The sequence below is a fragment of the Triturus cristatus genome, chromosome 10, assembly GCF_964204655.1.
Source record: "Triturus cristatus chromosome 10, aTriCri1.1, whole genome shotgun sequence".
Classification (NCBI taxonomy): domain Eukaryota; kingdom Metazoa; phylum Chordata; class Amphibia; order Caudata; family Salamandridae; genus Triturus; species Triturus cristatus.
Genome location: NC_140593.1, coordinates 127,636,790 through 127,654,216, shown reverse-complemented (window position 1 = coordinate 127,654,216; position 17,427 = coordinate 127,636,790). Strand labels below are relative to the sequence as shown.

General features: G+C 44.7%; 1 protein-coding gene across 2 annotated transcripts in view; it reads left to right on the top strand.

The window, feature by feature from the left end:
• ABHD5 (abhydrolase domain containing 5, lysophosphatidic acid acyltransferase) overlaps positions 1-17,427 on the top strand; it is a 183,343-nt gene that overhangs the window by 139,119 nt on the left and 26,797 nt on the right. For both annotated transcript variants that reach the window (XM_085630598.1, XM_085630597.1), the window contains one exon: positions 10,486-10,597. In XM_085630598.1, coding sequence (XP_085486724.1) covers positions 10,486-10,597 — 112 coding nt within the window. The remainder of the gene's footprint in view (positions 1-10,485; positions 10,598-17,427) is intronic.

Here is a 17,427-nt window from a genome sequence, read left to right as displayed (position 1 = left end):
TGGAAGGGCCTATGCACAGAAATACTGCCCATTTTTTCTACCTGTTCAAATCAAACTGAGCACATACGAGAACTAATGTTCACACAATCTCTTGACACCCAAACACCTACTAACCTCAGCAAACAAGGTCACTCCATCCTACCCTCACCCACCAAACAATATCCTCCTCTACCAAACACTCCTATATATATATATATATATATATATATATATATATATATATATATATATATATATATATATTTCTACCCCATCATCTACACAAGGGGCCCTTCACTTCTGCATAGCCCATCACAACTCTGTGCTAAACCCAAATTCAACACATATATCCCTGTATGCCACTGGTCCACACAGTATATAACCATACATTCCCAGTGTCATACGCATTCTCCTTTTTCTCAGTAAATCATTCCTCTACGTCTTGCCAACTCCATATATTGTCCATGCCAGCTCTTTCAACTCCCTATCAAACCCTCTCCCTACACAGCCCCCCTTTCTTGCCACCCAAAGCCCAGGACAACACTTGTTCAACACTCCTCTCAACCAATAAACGTAACTGTTCCCCTTACTCATCATATAGCTAAGCCTTATAACCCCAAGTATCCCATCTCCCATTCTCCAGAGACTCCCTTAACACCCAACCTTACCCCTCACCTTCAGCCTCCACACCTCATCGCTCCCTCACCTTCAACCTCCACACATCTTCATTCCTTCACATTCAAACTCTACATCTCAAGTCACTCCGCCAATATCACACAATATTAACCAACCTAAACAAACCTAAAAAGCCACACAACCTTTTGTGTAAAACAGCTCAGACATTGCTTACCTCCTATCCATCCAACACCAGCACGTAAGCACTATACACCTAATGGCAAGCCCAAATAATGCTCATTTTCACCCTTCTCAACCTCACAGTTTCCAAGCAACAAAGAGACAACCTACTCAGTCCAAAACTGCATTACAATATGACTCACTCAACCGTTGCATCCATTGCAGAATTGAGAACGATAAAACCCGGCCCTCATGCTCTAGCACCAGCTCTCACCTATCCCCATCCTCCTTCTATATGCGAAAAATAAAGCCGCCACACACCAGTCAACATAACTTCATTTCCCCTTCTCCACAGCACAAAAACGCAACTTTTCAAAGAGAACTTCACAGCCCATTGCCTCAGTTCCAACTATCTATAAGAATATAACAATATATTTAGATTTGATTATGTTATGTTATGTTATGTTACGCATTTTTATAAAGCGCGCAGCTGCCCCGGCAAAGGGGCGTCCCGGCGCTAACCACAAAAGTCCAGAGGAAAGGGAGGGGGGGATCAAGCCACAGGAAAGAGGTAGGTCTTAATAGCTTTACGGAATGTGGTCAAACAGTCCATAGTACGGATTGACAGAGGTAGGGAGTTCCAGAGCTTAGGTGCCAAGAAACAAAAGGATTTGCCTCCAGCTCTGGATCTCTTGACTCTGGGGACAGCAGCCAGCATCAGATCGGATGAGCGCAAGGTGCGCCTAGGGGTATAAGGATTAATAAGATCAGATAAGATCTCGGGACCAGAGAGTTTGAGGATTTTAAAAGCAAGGCAGAGGGATTTATATTCAATTCTTTTTGAAATAGGGAGCCAGTGGAGGCGACGAATGGCTCCTCTTCCGGAGCATGATCTAGACAGACCTAGAATAGCGCGAGCTGCAGAATTTTGAGTGCGCTGGAGCCGATTCAGCTCAGCTTTATTGACCCCCAATAGCAGAGAGTTTGCATAGTCCAGTCTTGAAAGAATGGTTGCTTGGACTATGAGCTGGCGAGTTGCTGAGTCAAAAAACCGGAGAGCAGGCCGTAAAGTACGCAGCAACCCAAAGCAGGTGCCAGCTATCTTTTTGGTGTGATCCTGAAAATTTAGGGTCGAATCAAACAGCACGCCAAGGTTCTTCACCACCGATTTAGGGGGGGGGGGGAGGACCCAGAGATGGAGGCCACCAATGGGAGTTCCAGAGCTCCTTGTTTTTGCCTACTAAAAGGACCTCTGATTTACCAGCATTAAGCTGGAGACAATTCTCCGTCAACCAGCCTGCGATAGCTTCAAGGCCCCGTTGGAATTGGGCGGCGTCTTGAGCAAGGTCGTCAGAGAGAGCTACCGTGAGCTGGGTGTCATCGGCATATGAGACCATTGAGAGTCCATGGTGGCGAGCAACAGCGGCCAGGGGCTGAACATAAAGATTGAACAAAGCTGGGCTGAGTGCTGAACCCTGAGGAACCCCCTGCGTGATGGATTTAATGGCGGATGAAAAAGGAGGGGCCGAGACTTGAAAGGATCGATCGGTCAAAAAGGAACGGAACCATTCCAGAGCAGCGTCTTTAATCCCAGCTTCTTCCAGCCGGCGTAGGAGAATCTGATGCGACACCGTATCAAATGCGGCGCTCAAATCCAATAATATGAGCGCTGCTGTTTGGCCGTTGTCAAGAAGAAAACGTAAATTTTCGCTGACAGCTAGAAGAGCGGTTTCGGTGCTATAGCCCGAGCGAAAACCGTTTTGAGATTGATCTAAGGTCTTATTGTTGGTTATGTGCTCGGCAAGAACTTTATTGACATGGGCCTCCGTAACTTTAGCTTCCCATGGTAAAAGAGAGATTGGCCGAAAATTCTCTGATTTGGAAGAATCAAGGTGCGGTTTTTTTAGCAGGGGGAGTACCTTGGCTTGTTTCCAGGCCACAGGGACCAAAGCCCTGCTGAAGGAGGAGTTGATAGTGGAGAGAAGGGGTTGAAGGAGGACCGGGAGACAGTCTGGGTATTGCGAGGGTCTCAGGGGGTCCAGAGGGGACCCTGATTTAACTTTAGAACTGAGGGTCAGGAACTCCTCTTGCGAAATGGGAGGAATACATTCCAGGGGAGGATAATGAGTAGGGGTCGGAGGGTGTGCTTGCTTAGTGGAATGATTAGGGAAGGTCTTGTAGATGTTTTCAACCTTTAGAACAAAGTAGGAGGCCGATTCTTCACATTGTTTATCAGAAGCAATATGAGGCGTAAGAGGCTCCTTCCTTTTCTTCAAGTCATCTAGGATTTTAAAAATACATTTAATAGGGTTGTTACTGGAGGCAATTTGATTCGTAAAGAAGGCCGTTCGGGCGTGATGTATGGCTTTATGATAGCTTTTTAAAGTGGCCTGATATTGCTTCTTCCTTAATGGGCAATAGTCCTTGCGCCAGACTCGCTCACTATGTTTGCAGGTGCTGCGCATAGTGGCAAGGGTATCTGTGTACCACGGACTAGGGCAGGCGCCGCGTCCCTTCGACCACTTTAATGGGATAAGGGAGTCAAGTGCAGCGTTAATCCAGTCACAGATTTCCTTGTAAGCTTGTTCTGGATCGAGGTTGTCAATGTTAGGGAGGCTGGAGGACAGGCAGGCCAACAGGTCCTCCCGTTTGAGTTTATGCCAATAGCGTTTAAACGAAGCTTTAGGCGAGGTTCTGGAGGCGGTCTCTGCTATGGGAAGAAGAATAGTGATCAAGTAGTGGTCAGACCAACAGACCGGACTAGGGGGGATGACCTGAAGGGAGGAGATGTTGGAAAAGACCGGATCTAAAAGGTGACCAGCCAGATGCGTAGGTTCCAACACCAGCTGTTTAAGTTGGCAGGCTTCCAAATCAGCGAGCAAGGAGCTGACACATGAATCGAGGTGCTGGTCAAAATGGATGTTCAAGTCGCCTATAAGAGTAAAGTTAGCTGTTCTGGACGCAAGAGCATGAATAGCTTCCATCAAGGGTGACTTAAACTCAGAAGAAGGGCCGGGAGGGCGATATATCAAGAGGCCAGAGAAGGTATAATTGGCATTTGGGGAGATAGAGAAGCGAGCACATTCGGAGCCAGCAATGACCTCACGAACGAAGGTACAAAGAAGGGATGACTTATAGATGACCGCGAGACCGCCGCCTCTGGTATCTCTGCTGACGGTAAGGATGTTAAAACCTGGGGGAAGAGCAAGCCCCTGTTCGATCACCGTATCAGTCGTCAGCCATGTCTCTGTGATGAAAAAAACATCTGGGGATTCAGTTTCAACAAGATCGTAGATTTCGTTGTGGTGTTTCACTAATGAGCGCGTGTTGAGGTGGAGGATTTTGAAGGGGTGTTTGGTAGGGGAAGGGAGGACGGGTGAGGGAGGGGGGTCAGAGCTAAACCTGCAACTATTACAGCAGAAAGGTCCCTCGGCATTAATACATTGAACCATGCTGCACTGGGGAGGATTAGGTCTAACAGCCAGCAGGAAGTCCCTGGTGTACCCCCGCGTACCTGACACTAAACCAGCAGCGAGGCTGACCGCTGGCGGCGTACTGGCGCGGACGGGCGCAGACGGGCTTGCCTTAGGCGCGCCTTCGGCGCGCCATCGGCGCGCCCGCTGCGCGCCCGAGTCAGCGTCTGCTTAAGTGCAGACATGTGGTGGAAAGACTAGAGCGGTCCGTGAATACCTCCAAGATGGCGTCCCCCCAGCCACCACACGTGGGGCCGGAGTGCCGAACTGGAGGTGCTCCAGGAGCTGAGGACCCCCCAAAGTGACAGGTAAGCACAGAAGCGTAGCGCTACCAGCCTGTTATTACGCTGACAATTATAGTAGGTATAAAAGCCCCCAACCATAAAATACGTAAAACAGTTCACAAAGGGTAAAATGTGCAGTAGAGATAAAAACGATTTAAAAAGCAGATTTCACTCAAAATTAACAGAAAATATCGTAAGCTGTAGCTCCCGGCTCAAGCCTCAGGAGATTGTGGTTGCGCGCCCGAGTCAGCGTCTGCTTAAGTGCAGACATGTGGTGGAAAGACTAGAGCGGTCCGTGAATACCTCCAAGATGGCGTCCCCCCAGCCACCACACGTGGGGCCGGAGTGCCGAACTGGAGGTGCTCCAGGAGCTGAGGACCCCCCAAAGTGACAGGTAAGCACAGAAGCGTAGCGCTACCAGCCTGTTATTACGCTGACAATTATAGTAGGTATAAAAGCCCCCAACCATAAAATACGTAAAACAGTTCACAAAGGGTAAAATGTGCAGTAGAGATAAAAACGATTTAAAAAGCAGATTTCACTAAAAATTAACAGAAAATATCGTAAGCTGTAGCTCCCGGCTCAAGCCTCAGGAGATTAATCCCTGCATGTTTATTCTAACATACAGAGAGAGAAATTGTAAAAAGAATAACAGTATGTTTATTTATGTATAACATACATGTGTATGTCTGGCCATGTAAATATTGTTACATATATGTACATATGGATATATTTAAATATATGGGTTTATGCTGTGTATAGCGATATGACTAAACATAATGTGTACATGTGTGTCTTTTTATATTTATACATATATATATATATATATATATATATATATATATATTATATATATTTTGATATACGTGTGTGTTATTTTTTCTATATAAAAAAAACAAAAAACTTTACCTCTTTGTTTCCGTCCACTCTGATTAATCCCAGAGGTTTCCAGCTACTGTGGGATACCAAACATGCTTTCCACACTCTTCCCTCTTTCTATCCAGTTCATCCCGCTAACAGGCGCACATGTCTACCACTCCAAATATCATCTGACATCTTACCTTTACTGATCCACTTCAATTAATCTATCCCTATTCAAAACACTCAAATATATGCATAAGATCTAAAGAGCAAACACTTAACAAACTTAACACAGCCAATCCTAGAAGGGAAAGGAAGCACATATCATTAATCTATTACAGGTTTACCTCTAACTTTGGGTTCTGCAGTAGTATGCTTTTCACTGCAAAGCACTTGAGCACCTCATCTGGGGCAGTAAGCTCTATATAAAAACAATTTACAATTTTGCAATCTGTTGGTCGACTCATTACTGTGTAATTCTATGAAAAACTGAACATGTCACATCTTGTTACTTAGGCTTTCACAAGCAAGTTTTTCTGATTGTTTCTCAAAACCCTTATAATAATAACAATGCCTTTCATTGTATCGGGAGACCAGACAGGGCTGCCAATTGTTGTCCTTGCTTTTCGCATTGTCGATGGAGCCCCTGGCGTGCCGGTTGCGCTCTGTGATGCAAGGGTGGGAAATTTCCACTGGGGAGACCACGCACGTGGTCTCCTTATATGCTGATGATGCATTGGTATGTCTGCGCCAGCCGACGTTCTCTGTCCCTATCATGTTAGCTGTCCTATCCGAATCTGGCGAAATGTCCGGGTTGTGTGTTTTCTGTATCAAATCGAAACTGTTCCCGTTTGGGGAGGTGACTGGGAGACATGACAGAATTTGCCTTGTCTGGGCCTTCCTTGGGGAGACGACAGGTGACTGATATCTCAAGATCTGAATTGCTCATGGGGCAGCGGCTTTGAATATAGGTAGCGTACTAATGGGGCTAAACCCCACAGTAAAGTTTTGAAACACTCTCCGGTTGTCTTTGATGGGCAGGTTGGAATTGGTGAAAATGATTATTCTGCTGCGCTGCCTGTTTGTGTTTCAGGGACCCATGTTCAAGATCCCTAGGAAGTAATTTGTCAAACTGGACAAACTGATAGTCGATCTACTACAGGCCTCAGGGAGGAAGAGGGTAAGTCTGGCGACACTCAAGCACCGTTGGGAACTTGAATTACCGTCCCTAGATCTTTATTATCTGGCGACTCAGTTGCAACATGCAGTACTTTGGTTTGATGAAGGAGAGGATAGGGAGCGGAAATACTTGCGTGGTACTTGTGATGATGTTCCTTTGCCTGAACGTTTGATGATGGGGCGGGTTTCTTGCCTCAATGCCGTATGTTGTCCAACAATATGTAGAGCATGGGAGAGGGCAGTCTGACTTGTATTGCGTAGGGCTCTGTGCACCAGATTTGAGTATTTAGACATAGCACCCCTTTGCTCAGATCATGTCAGATAAGAGGTGGTGTGCCTGTGGGTGTGACTCCTTGTAATACTTGTATCATTATGATAATGGTTTATCACGCTGGCACATGCAGCTGAAACGTTTGCTTTGGGGATTAGCCAGTTTTACAATTTGCTAAGATTGCAGCAACAGCCCGCGAGGTATGGCCTTACTTCCCTGAGCTTCCTTGGGAATCTTAGGCATTAGGAACACTACTGAATACTGTATGTCAATAGGGCACTGCAGGAAGATTTACCTCTGAGTGAATTGCTGGTGTGCAACAGGTGGCATGAGATTCTGGGGCCTCTTCTTTCTGTTAAAGAATGGGAGAGTGCTCATGAAGGGGTGAACAGGACTGCTACAAGTGTGAGATTCAAGCTACTCTAGTATAATGTAATGCATCAGGTATACCTCACCCCGAATACGCTGCATGCAATCTACCTGGTGTGATCAGCTCCCCATTGTGCCAGGCTGGGAGCAGACTTTCTGCATATGTTTTGGGGTGTCCCGAATTAGATACTTTCTGGCAGACCGTTTTTTTGTTAACAACTTGAAAGAAAAAGAAGCTTAGAAGGAAGTTTCTTCTCTTGGGTTTGGTACTCGCTAAGCGGAGAATAGCCATCAAATGGTTGTCGCCAGTAGCCCCGAAAGTATCTGAATGGCTGCGTGATATAGCTGAATGGGCGGTGGCCGAGGTAAGCCATATGCGAAAAATACGTAGAGATAATAAGCTTACGGATGGCCTGCAGGCCTGGGCGGCAGTCCTTGCTGAGCTTTTGGAGCTCCTGGATGCCCTGCCCCTGTGACCTGTGGGATCGAAGTGAGGGAGAGGAGAAGTTGTTTGATTGAGGGACTTTGATTGGAGAGCACTAATACTGTATATGATCATGTGGGGACATGACATTGAAAATACATTTGCCCTGATCCATGTAATACCCCGGTGTCTTCTGGTAGAGCTAGATGGGGAGGGGTAGGGGTTGTCCCTGTTTTTATATTTAACAGTGCTATTTGGATATGTTAAACTTGTCATCTTTAAATGCCAATAAAAACCTATACTAAAATATATATATATAAATGCCCTCTGACTCCCAACAGCTAATCTGCTAGAATATTTTTTTATTTTAGTTTGTATTGCATAAGACTTACGGGTAAATACATTTTAAGATTTGGCAGTCTTGGTGATCATATGGGCATAACTGTTGAGCAGAGACAGTACACAAGCATCTGGCAGCACCACCACCCAGATGAATTTAAGGTGGGTGGGGGAGAGTGTTAGAGGTATTTACTAGCTCCTAGGCAATGCCAGTCTGGCTTGTTGGAGTTCCACATCTTTGGGGACCAGTTGTGACATTCTGTTCAACAGACCTTATAATTTAAAGTAGGCCATGTGGTGGTCAAATGGATTGGGAGGAAAACTTTATTTGGCATAGTAGTTATCTTTTAAGATCTTCAGTTTTTTAAGTCTCCCCTAGGCAGTGCTTGCGCTGTCTCTTAGAGACATGCTGTATTCAGGTATGGATTTTAAACTCCAACCATTTTCCGCCCATCTTTTCAATTGGCTCCTGTTACTGTCCTTTGTAAATGGTTGCTTTTGATTCGTGAATAAGCTTGGTAGTATCTCCTTTTCTCCTTTTGTAACCTCCCATGAGCACTGGCCCTGTTAAGTGTATTGTTACTCTACATATTTTAATTACGGCCTGTGAGCACTATTTTCTCAAAGCACTTTTTCTTGCCTGCTCTTGCAGGCAGGAGACGCTGTCCCCCAAAGTTTTTCTTAACCAACACCGCTCAGTTTTAATAATGGCTGCTGTGCCTTTCCTTTCTTCTTTGTGGCTCGCCGAACTCGCCCACTCAACTTTTTTTCTATTTCTTTACTTTTAGTACAATCACAGCATGCCCCTTTTTAGCTTTAAACTTCTTAAGCTAAATCACGTGTGCCGCGATTGCTTCAAAAGTATATAAATAGAAAAATAAAATGCAACCAAAAACCTTTTTTTGTATTTATTTACTTATGAATCAATCACAGCACCCACGCTTTAGCTTAAGATGTTTAAAGCTAGTAAATAAATAGAAAAATAAAATGCAATGCACACCTTTTTTTTTTTCTATTTATTTGCTTTTGAAGCAATAGCGGCACCTGCACTTTAGCTTAAGATGTTTAAATCTAAAGCGGGGTGTGCCGCAATTGTAAAAAAAGTAAATAGGAAAAAAAAACATGCAGTCGCCATTTCCTTTCCATCTCTTTACTTTTGTTACAATTGCGGTACCCGCTGGCTTCCGAGTCATAGTGAGGCTTGTTAGTCCCTCCTTGTTACCGCCTTGTCGCCGTTTGTTACCGCCTATAAGGACTGAACCATTTACTTGGCACGTTACACGGACTGCTTTATCTAGTTAGTGGGCACTATTTTTGTTGTTATTGTCACTTATGGGGACAATGGTGGCTGCTTTTTTGGGTATTTGCATAATGAGTGCGGCGCCCGCTTTTGGGACACGGGATCATTTTAAATTTTAATTTTATATAACTTTCATGTTGAGCGCGACTTCCTCTTCAGGGACACCGCGCTCTGTTTGTTTATTTTTATTTTAACTTTAAAACAGAGCACGGCGCCACTTCAACGACACCGTGCTTGGTTTCTTTATTTTTAACTTTAACAATGAGTGCGGCGTCCGCTTCAAGGACACTGCGATCAGTGTTAAAGTAAAAAAAAGGAACCGAGCCGGTGTCCTTGAAGTAACGCCGCGCTCAGTTTTAAACATTTGCAATGCAATAGGTCTCGCATTTACGTGAGATGAAGCTATAGGCATTGTCATTTACAATGCCTATATCCCTATATAATGCTCCAGTGGGCTGGTGTGATCTGGTTGGCTATACAGCCGAACAGCCTATAAGATCTGTTTGTGGGAAATGTGCAGTGCTGTTCATGTTGTACTTGTGCGATGTCTGTTAACGTAGCTTGTTGGAACCTTTTTACTATATAATATTATAAAAATTGTCATTGTCAGTGCTTTCAGCTTAGGAAACGAGGAGTACAAAAGCAACAGGAATAACTAATATTATCTACCCTTTAGCTTCCAGAATAGCAGTTAATGCAGAAGTTTATCATTTGTGTCCTAAGGCCTCCCACAGAGTCTGGCGGGGGGACTGTCAAGTTGCTGGTGGATCAGAAGCCTTGCCCCCACCCAAGCTGCAGGCCAGGCACTTAGAAAAATTCTCTTTGGGTTCGGTGGGAATGTTTTTTGTTTTGCTTTTTTCCCAAAAGTGGTTAAGCCAACAAGACGTGAGCACTTCTGGTGAAAATGACTACCATGGTGGCACCTCTGGGTTTCCCACTTCAAGGGAGGCTTTGGAGAGGGTCCGACTGGTTTATGGTGGATAAACTGCTGTTACCGGGTCTCAGAATTAATGGGCCATTGGAATGAGGGCCTTGGTGTTTAGTTACAACTGGCCTGACAGGCCAGTCACTGGTTCTCAGGCAATAAGTGAATAGAAAGCAGAAGACGAAGACTGGTACCCCCATTACAAATTATAAACAATAACTTGTTTCACTAGGGCTTGTCTATGGCAAACATAGTTATTCCGTTTTATTCTACCCTTTCCTGATAGGATTAAGCCTTGTACAGCGTCTAAGGCCGGATTTCAAGCGGAAGTACTCCTCGATGTTTGAAGACGACACTGTGACAGAGTATATCTACCACTGCAACGTGCAAACACCCAGGTAGGTACCTGTCTGCATGCTGTTTCGTTACCATAAAGGCTTTTTAAAATTGTGTTTCCGAATCCAAGGAAGTTGTAAGCTTTTGTACTTTATGTGATAGAAATCAGCATTTAGGTTTATTACATTTACCCTGAGAAATTCTTTTTTTTTTTTAATTCTCTTTATTTAAGTAGATATAACAGTGCATAGCAGTACAACACAAACACAGGTCAATATGATTCCCCGTTCTCTTTCGCTTCTCCACCCCCCTTACACAGCTTCTGGCCCATCAGGTAGGCTCTGGTTCCTTGATTATAATTATCTATCCGTTCCTGTCACTTTACTTTGCTTATCCCACCCTGTCCAATCGCACCCCTTGTCTTCTTCATTTCACATAATACTGTTAGTCCTCTGTATTTCGTCCAGCTTCCCCAGACTTTATCCCATTTGACAGGACATCCCCGCCATTGGTAGACTACCTTCTCGGGCGGCGCAGCACCAGTCTTGTTCCCAATCCCTAACTGTGGGTATTTGTAGTTTGCCCCACATTCTAGCTATATTTCTCTTGGCTACCATGCCTGCTAAGATTAGCCATATTTTAGTGTATCGTGGCCACTTCAGTGCTCCTGTTATGGTCAGTATGTGCCATTTTGCTTCCATTGGTACTGTCTGTCCCACCACCTTGGACATTACCTTTATCATCCCGTTCCAGAATCTCTGTTGAACCGGACAGCCCCATAGCGTGTGGAGGAAGGAGCCCTCCTCCCCACATTGTCTTAAACATGTTGTTGTATCACATTTACCCATCCGAACAAGTCTCAGTCTGGGTGTGTATGATCTGTGTATTATTTTGAGCTGTATTAGTCTAAAACGGGTCCTGATGGCTACTTCTGTTGGGCTCTGTATGACCTGTGATGTTTCTTGATCTTGTTGCTATGCTTAATATGCGACAAAATACAAACTAAAGCTGTGTGAAACTTCAACTACTCTGTGAAATCATCTAACAGTTACTGACAAAGCCGAAAAAACAATCACCTTTTGTGTTTTTTTGTGTTGATGCATTCACAGAAGCAAGTAGAGGGAATGAATGGACCGAAGACTCCCTCCCAGTATCATTTCATCTCTCTTTCTCAGGCCTAGACTAGGGAGCCTGGATTGTTTTCCAATCTTATGGTCCATTCTGTGCCCTAAAACGGTCTTCAGAATTCATGTAGCATGGCATGCCATCTACCTTTTAACCTAACACGCTACTAAGCCATGACCCTGGCAGAGAGCCCAAAAGCTCACCAATTTCCTTCAGTAGCCAGTCATTTTACACAAAGGCCAATAAACGTCAGATGTGTATGCCTGGCTTCACCACAATCAATGTATGGTGAAGTGTTGTGTGAGTAGTGTCTGTGGATTCAACAGGGGCTGCATTACATGCATAAGGGAGGAAGGAATGCAGTTGCAAAGTTGTTTCCCTGCAAACTTTGCAATAATAAAAAGAGTTCAGAAGGGCCAACTGGTTTACTAGAAGTGTGCTTTCAACAGAACTAAAGCACTCATTTAGAGATGGTCTAAGGAACACCACCACCCTGCCATCCCACCACTATGCTCGCCAGCAGTTATTTTCTTGGGTGGCCGGATCATGACTGGAGGAAGGACAATTGTGTAATATAAAATGCTAAATTGTATGATATAGTAAAAACACTTCTCATGTGCCAAATAATTCTAGAGGGGATCTTCTGAGACTGATGTGCATGTTAAGTGATCTTAAAGGAAAGCAAAGCCTTATACTGTACAGTCATTTTTTTGACATCTCTTTGTATTATTATTTAAGGGTTTTTGTCAATCACCCACAAAGGTATCCTGGCACTGAGCATGTGTGTGAATAGTCCTTCCTATGGTAGGTTGGTTAATTGAAAAGCCAGGTCTTCATCATCTTGCGAAATTCAAGAAGAGAGGAGTAGATTCAGATGTGGAGTGGAAGGCAGTTCCCACGCCTTAGAAGCAGTGTAAGGGTATGCCCATCCTCATGATTTGATTTTGTGTGTGTACAGGATGTGTTCAAGTAGGAGTCCTGTGGAGCAGAGGTTTTTGGGTGGTTGGTGGAAGGAGATGCAACTGTTTAGGTAGGTTGGGCCTAAGATGTGTAGTGCCTTCAATGGGTGCATGAGGAGTTTGAAATGAGCGTGTTGGTGTATCGAGAGCTAGTGGAACTCCCTCTGGTGTGGGAGGTTGAGTATGAAGCTGACTACCAAGTCCTAGATGGTTTGAAGTCTTCTAATGAGTTGCTTGGTGATCCTACTTGCTGGTGACTAGGGTGTGAGTAATAGTTTCTCTGATGTTGCTTGGGAGCCAGTTGAAAATCTTCCTTCGAATCTTCAGGGTGTGGAAGCAGGATGTAGCAATGACGTTGACTTGTGTGGTCATGTCCACTTTGCTGTTGATGATTATTCTGAGGCTCCAGGCATTGGTGCTGGCTATGGGTGTAGGTCAGAGTTTGGCCAGCCACTAATTACAGTTCCATGGTGATGTGTTTTTATCTAAAACAACTACTTCTGTCTTGTTAGTGATGAGCTTGAGAAAGTTGGATTTCATCCAGTAAGTGACTTTGGTAATGCACTAGGTAAACTTGTTTCTTGTGTTGGGGTTCCTGTTTCAGAGAGAGAGTATTTGTTGTGTGTTGTCGCCGTAGGAGAGGATGTTGATGTCGTGTGTGCAAATGTCATCAACAGAGATCATGTTTCTGTTGGAGAGGGTGGGGCTGAGCAATAAACCTTGAGACACTCTGCAGATGAGTTTGCGGAATTTCCGAGAAGTAAGGTGCTAGGCTGACAGCTTGTGCGTAAAGAAGCCGGCGGTTGCTGACCGGTTGGTGAGGCGTCTTTTGATTAGTGTCTCTAAGATCTTTGCTGGGTATGGTAGAAGGGATATGGGTATGTAGTTGGAAAGCGTAACTGGTCAGCAGATGGTTCCTTGAGCAGGGTCATGACGGCGGCATGTTTCCAGTTGCTCAGGAATGTGGCCAAGTAGATTGAGGCGTTGTGTGTCCACATCAGTGTAGTGTGAGTTCCAGCTGTGTTTCTATAGAACATGAGTTTTTAAGTTTAGAATGTGAAGAACTACAAGCAGCAGTGAAGGCTGGAGTAGTTGGGTTCAAAACCATTATCTTCTTCTGTAATACGGGTTATTTTACATGTCTAGTAGGTAAAACACCGCCCCATCGGGAGCAATGATGCTGCTTAGCCCAAGCACCTAGTGTCCGAGTCTGCACTCGCAGCGACACGCAATACTCTGCCATTACCATACCCTACCAGGCAGAGAAAGTGGCAGCCAAGCAGCACTCAAATGCGGTCAGGCCGGGCAGGGGCCAGTCCAGGGTACCACACAAACCTCTGCTTCACACTGAGTACATATGCAGGGACCTAGTGCTGCATATAATTACTTCAGAATGGCAAAGAACTGATCAGGTGAGAGAATTCTGTAGGCACATGAACTTGTTACTACGTGGGACGAGAGCTCGGCTGATGGCAGTGGCCCATTTTCCAGGGTTTTCTGAAACCACATTTGAGTAGTGAAGAGGGGTTGACATCTGTAAAAGCAGACATAGAGGATGCCTTGGGCTGGTACAGTGGGAGAATGTTGAACAAACTTATGAAAGTCATTGTGCACATGAGCTCGCAGACCACTGTATGTCTGTAGAGGAGCACAAAGGTTTCAGAATGTAGGTAGTGCTGGCTGAAGATAAAAAAGGGCCAGTTTCAGGTTGATCAATGAGCCCCACCACAGTACTGGGAACAGTATTCAGATGGTATAAGCATTCTGTACAAATACAAGGTCGCATAAAAAAAGGAAGACCGCAACAATGATGCTATCCCATAATGACCAGCACAGTGTGGGAACCTGGGATGGTGGACAAGGCATCCTCTGAATCCAGTTTTCCTGCCTGAAGCTGAGATTGCGAGCTCCAAACCCTCACCATCACGGGCACACCAAAAAACTGGGAGTCCTTCTAGTTGAACTGGCTGAAATGTTCTGAGAACTGCCCTGGGTGCAGGAGATATATTTATGAACAAGCATTGCCAAAAGGTTTCACTTTGGTACCTAAGTTGGCAATGCTTGCTTTCTTTGAATGTTTTTTGTTAATGTACAGCGAAAACCATTTAAAGATGTCTACCTATGCATGTGTATGCATCCTGTTGAACTGGTGGCTATCTTCAAAGCTTATTTCTATAAAGTATAACAAAAACGTTCAAACATGGCTGCTTATGCAAGTGCACGCCGCATGCACAGGATGCCATCGTTCAAAGGTTTTAAAGCCCATTCCAAAATGGGTGCCACCTGCAGTGGCCTCAAGGGACGTGGCACACAGCACGAGGCAAGAAGGTTCTGGTAAAAGTAACAGGGTAGCTTTTAGGCTCCTCTGCAAAATTAACAAGCATTGGCATAGCCAATAGGTCTCGCTTTTGGGACCTTATAACTGTTTAGCCAGAGCTATTGGGTTTTCCACTGTCTTTAAGCTTTCGTAGAGCAGCATGGCTGCTGTGCAGCATGTTGAAAAGTCATAACAAAAAAGTGTTATAAGCATTTTTGTTACCTTTTATATATAACCAAGTAGACATTATGTACAGCTGAATGACTAATAAAAAAAGATTTAACATAAAAATAATTTCTTCAAGTTTTTTTGTACTTGTGATGTGTGTGAAGGTGATCCTAGTGAAAAGGAAGAATGGCATTGCTCACAGGGAAGTTATCCAATGGATGAAGTGGGCTGATCCAATGCCACGTGCTGGAAGTTGTAAGGAGGGGAAGAAAACTATGAATGAGAGAACAAAAGACCAATGAATGAAGTGGGCTTGCTTATGCATACATTTAGGAATCAAAAGGTCTTGGCTAACGCTAGGCCAAATAAAGCAATAATAAATGGGCAAAGTCAAGAAGATAATCACACCACTTATCTTCTCTAAATACTTAAAAGTGCAGGAAGAGATGAATTAGCCAGCAGCTCGTGTGTGAGTCTGCCGTGTGTTTCTGTGCATGTGTTTAGATTGGGCTATTAGTTTTAACTTGAAGCACAGGCCCCATGATCTCGGCAGGGAACAGGCAGCATCTGCCTGCATAAAGACAAGTTTTCGGATCACTGACATCACCCCATGAACACAAATGCTGTAGAATGCACTTGATGGTGAAAAAATGCATGTGCTGTCACCGACACACGGCTGTATCTGTCCCTGTCTCCTTGGTGGGGTCTCTCTGATCCGGTGATGTGAACACAGCCGCTCCTGGCAGGTTTGAGCTATCAGCCTGGCGTCCCTAAATGGCATTGGAGAGGAGGGTGAGACAGGGGACAGGGGTGGGACACAGGGCTGCCAGGTCTAACAGTGCATGCAGCATCCTCAGGAAGGGGCCTGGAGCGCAGTGGGGACAGGCGCCTGCAGCAGCTGCAGCGCACAGAACGGGGGTAACACTGATTCGTGCTGTGGAACTCTAGAACAGGAGCGTGTTAATGCATCCTCAAGCAGCCGGGGTGTGCGCTGGCTGTGTTTAGAGTGAGGCGAGGCAGAAGGATGAGTGGCGACTAAAAACAGACCAAGCGACTCCCAGCCGGCAAACAGGCCTGATGTGACGGTCAAAATGTGGACACAGCTGCCTTCTCGCTAGTACATTCACGTTATGAGGTCAAATAATAAAAATGGTATTTTTATGTAGCTGTAATGGCGTAATGATTTATTGGGGGGATATTGCGATGGGCAGGGGAGCCATAACACTGAGAATATCAACGAGTCGAAATGCGACAGATTCGTGTTATATTCATAAGCCCCGGTCGTGACTAGTAGGATATCTCATAATGTAGCAACCTCATTGAGCGTTTACTGCCTCTTATGCTGACAAAAAACTTTTACATTGTAGTGATCCTGCAGCACACCTTTCCTTGAAATTCAATCCTTTTAATCCATATTTATCTTTTTTAGCGTGCATGCACTCTAAATGCGCTCCGTCCCGAGTGCGCATTGGAAGAAAACATCATGAGAAAATGACAAGCGGTTTGCGAGTCAAGAGTTGCACAGCTTCGTTCACATTTGTGTTTTAAAGTAATCCACGTAATCAGTGATAATTTGCAGTTCATCCATTTTATTCAAAAATTATCTCAATCCTTTTTCCATCACGTCAAAGATACATAGTTCCATTCTTTAATGCATTTTACTGCTCCAGAATTGCACATCCGGGCCTATTCATAGGCACATGCTGAAACTAAGTTCCTCCGTCACATTAAATTCCACCCAATGCATTTCGGTCCACTTGGACCTTCGTCAGGGGTATCTGTGATGATTTAAAAAAATACGTATCAACTGCATGCTTTAAAAGTGTAAGACAAACATTAAAAAATGATACATTCTTTAATTAAAACAAATCTGTGCTCACATTAAATCTATACCATTAAACTCAACCTCTGCTCAGTTAAACTATTACACCCACCTCCACCGTGCCCATTGATTTTAACATATCTGCGCCCCCAGTGAAAATTCCATTAAATGCAACGTCTGTTCGAAGAAAACTGTACCACCCTCTGTACAAGAACCTGCATAAGTATAAGTCCTCTCATCCCTCTTTTACCCACTTTCCCAATCGCCAAGACTCTCCCTTCCTCATACCTGTATTTTAACAAGTCAGATTTCTTAACAACGCGATCGCCTCTCTCCTACTTCAGGACCAGTTTACTTCTAGTTCTCCCCGCGCTGCTACTTTTAACTCCACTGCCATTTCCCCACCTGAAACCTATTAAATAACACGTGACATTTACCCCGCCCACGAAACTACCAGTGCACATCCCAAAGCCGTCCTGTTTTTGCCACCCGTGTTTTTTT